The 834-nt window shown below is 45.8% G+C and overlaps 1 protein-coding gene across 1 annotated transcript; it reads right to left on the bottom strand.

The window, feature by feature from the left end:
• Window positions 1-298: 298 nt before the first annotated feature.
• On the bottom strand, window positions 299-830 carry LOC107736554 (neuronal acetylcholine receptor subunit alpha-7-like; the record flags this gene model as incomplete). The annotated part of the gene is made up of 1 exon (XM_016547940.1): window positions 299-830. A coding segment is annotated over one exon (450 nt), but the record flags the coding sequence as incomplete, so codon positions are not given.
• Window positions 831-834: the final 4 nt, after the last annotated feature.

Below are 834 nucleotides of genomic sequence, written 5' to 3'. Positions count from 1 at the left end.
ATTATATTTGAATTTCAGCACATAAACTTCACAGACACATTTTTAGCTGTTGTGACTAACAGTGTTTGCACACTGAGAACACATCTTTACATAAACCAGCCCTCAAGTGCTCAATCCACATACATTATATAAAGACAAAATATCACCCAAACAGCTTGTCCAAGGGTCTGTATGTTTGTTCGAAAAGTCACATTTCAAAAATACACAACTTTGTCAAGTTTTTTTTTCTTTTTCTTTTTTATCATAATTATTGTAACAATAGTTCATGTTGATCTCAGAACGATGAGAAGAGGAAGGAATCGACTTTGGTGGTAGACACTTCTCAATCACGTGGTGTTTCTTTAAAAACAAAAGAAAACGAAAGTGTGATGCTTTTGCAATTATGTGAAGTCTTTCGAGACTGCCTCAATGAAGTTTGGAGCAGACATGAGAATGGTAAAGGTGCAGATGATGGAGAAAAGTGAAAACGCCACCAGGCAGAGCCGATCCACGACTGCTGCCGCAAATTTCCACTCGCTGCAGATGGCCTCGGCCTCATCCTGGTCACGGAACCGCTGAGCGATGTACATCACTTCCACTAGGATGCGATGGATCTCCTGTTCGCCTGCAAACATCCTAACTGCCTCCTGCTGTTCTTCGTTTGGTGACCCGCCGACTCGCCCACCGCTGCAAGACACACCGGAGTCGCTGCTGGGAGGGCAGCATGCGCTGTCAATGGAGTTGAAGCCAAAGTACAGGTTCATGTGACCGTTGGTGGTGGAGTTGGCAGAAGGCGGCTGACCGGGCATTACTCCCATCTGAATGCTGCTGGCGCTGGCGTGGTGCGCTGGAGAG

The sequence above is a fragment of the Sinocyclocheilus rhinocerous genome, unplaced genomic scaffold (genome assembly GCF_001515625.1).
Source record: "Sinocyclocheilus rhinocerous isolate Xijiao unplaced genomic scaffold, SAMN03320098_v1.1 C36780060, whole genome shotgun sequence".
In the NCBI taxonomy this organism is placed as follows: Eukaryota; Metazoa; Chordata; class Actinopteri; order Cypriniformes; family Cyprinidae; genus Sinocyclocheilus; species Sinocyclocheilus rhinocerous.
The sequence above is the reverse complement of the archived record's forward strand: the minus strand, read 5'-3'. Positions and strand labels throughout refer to the sequence as shown.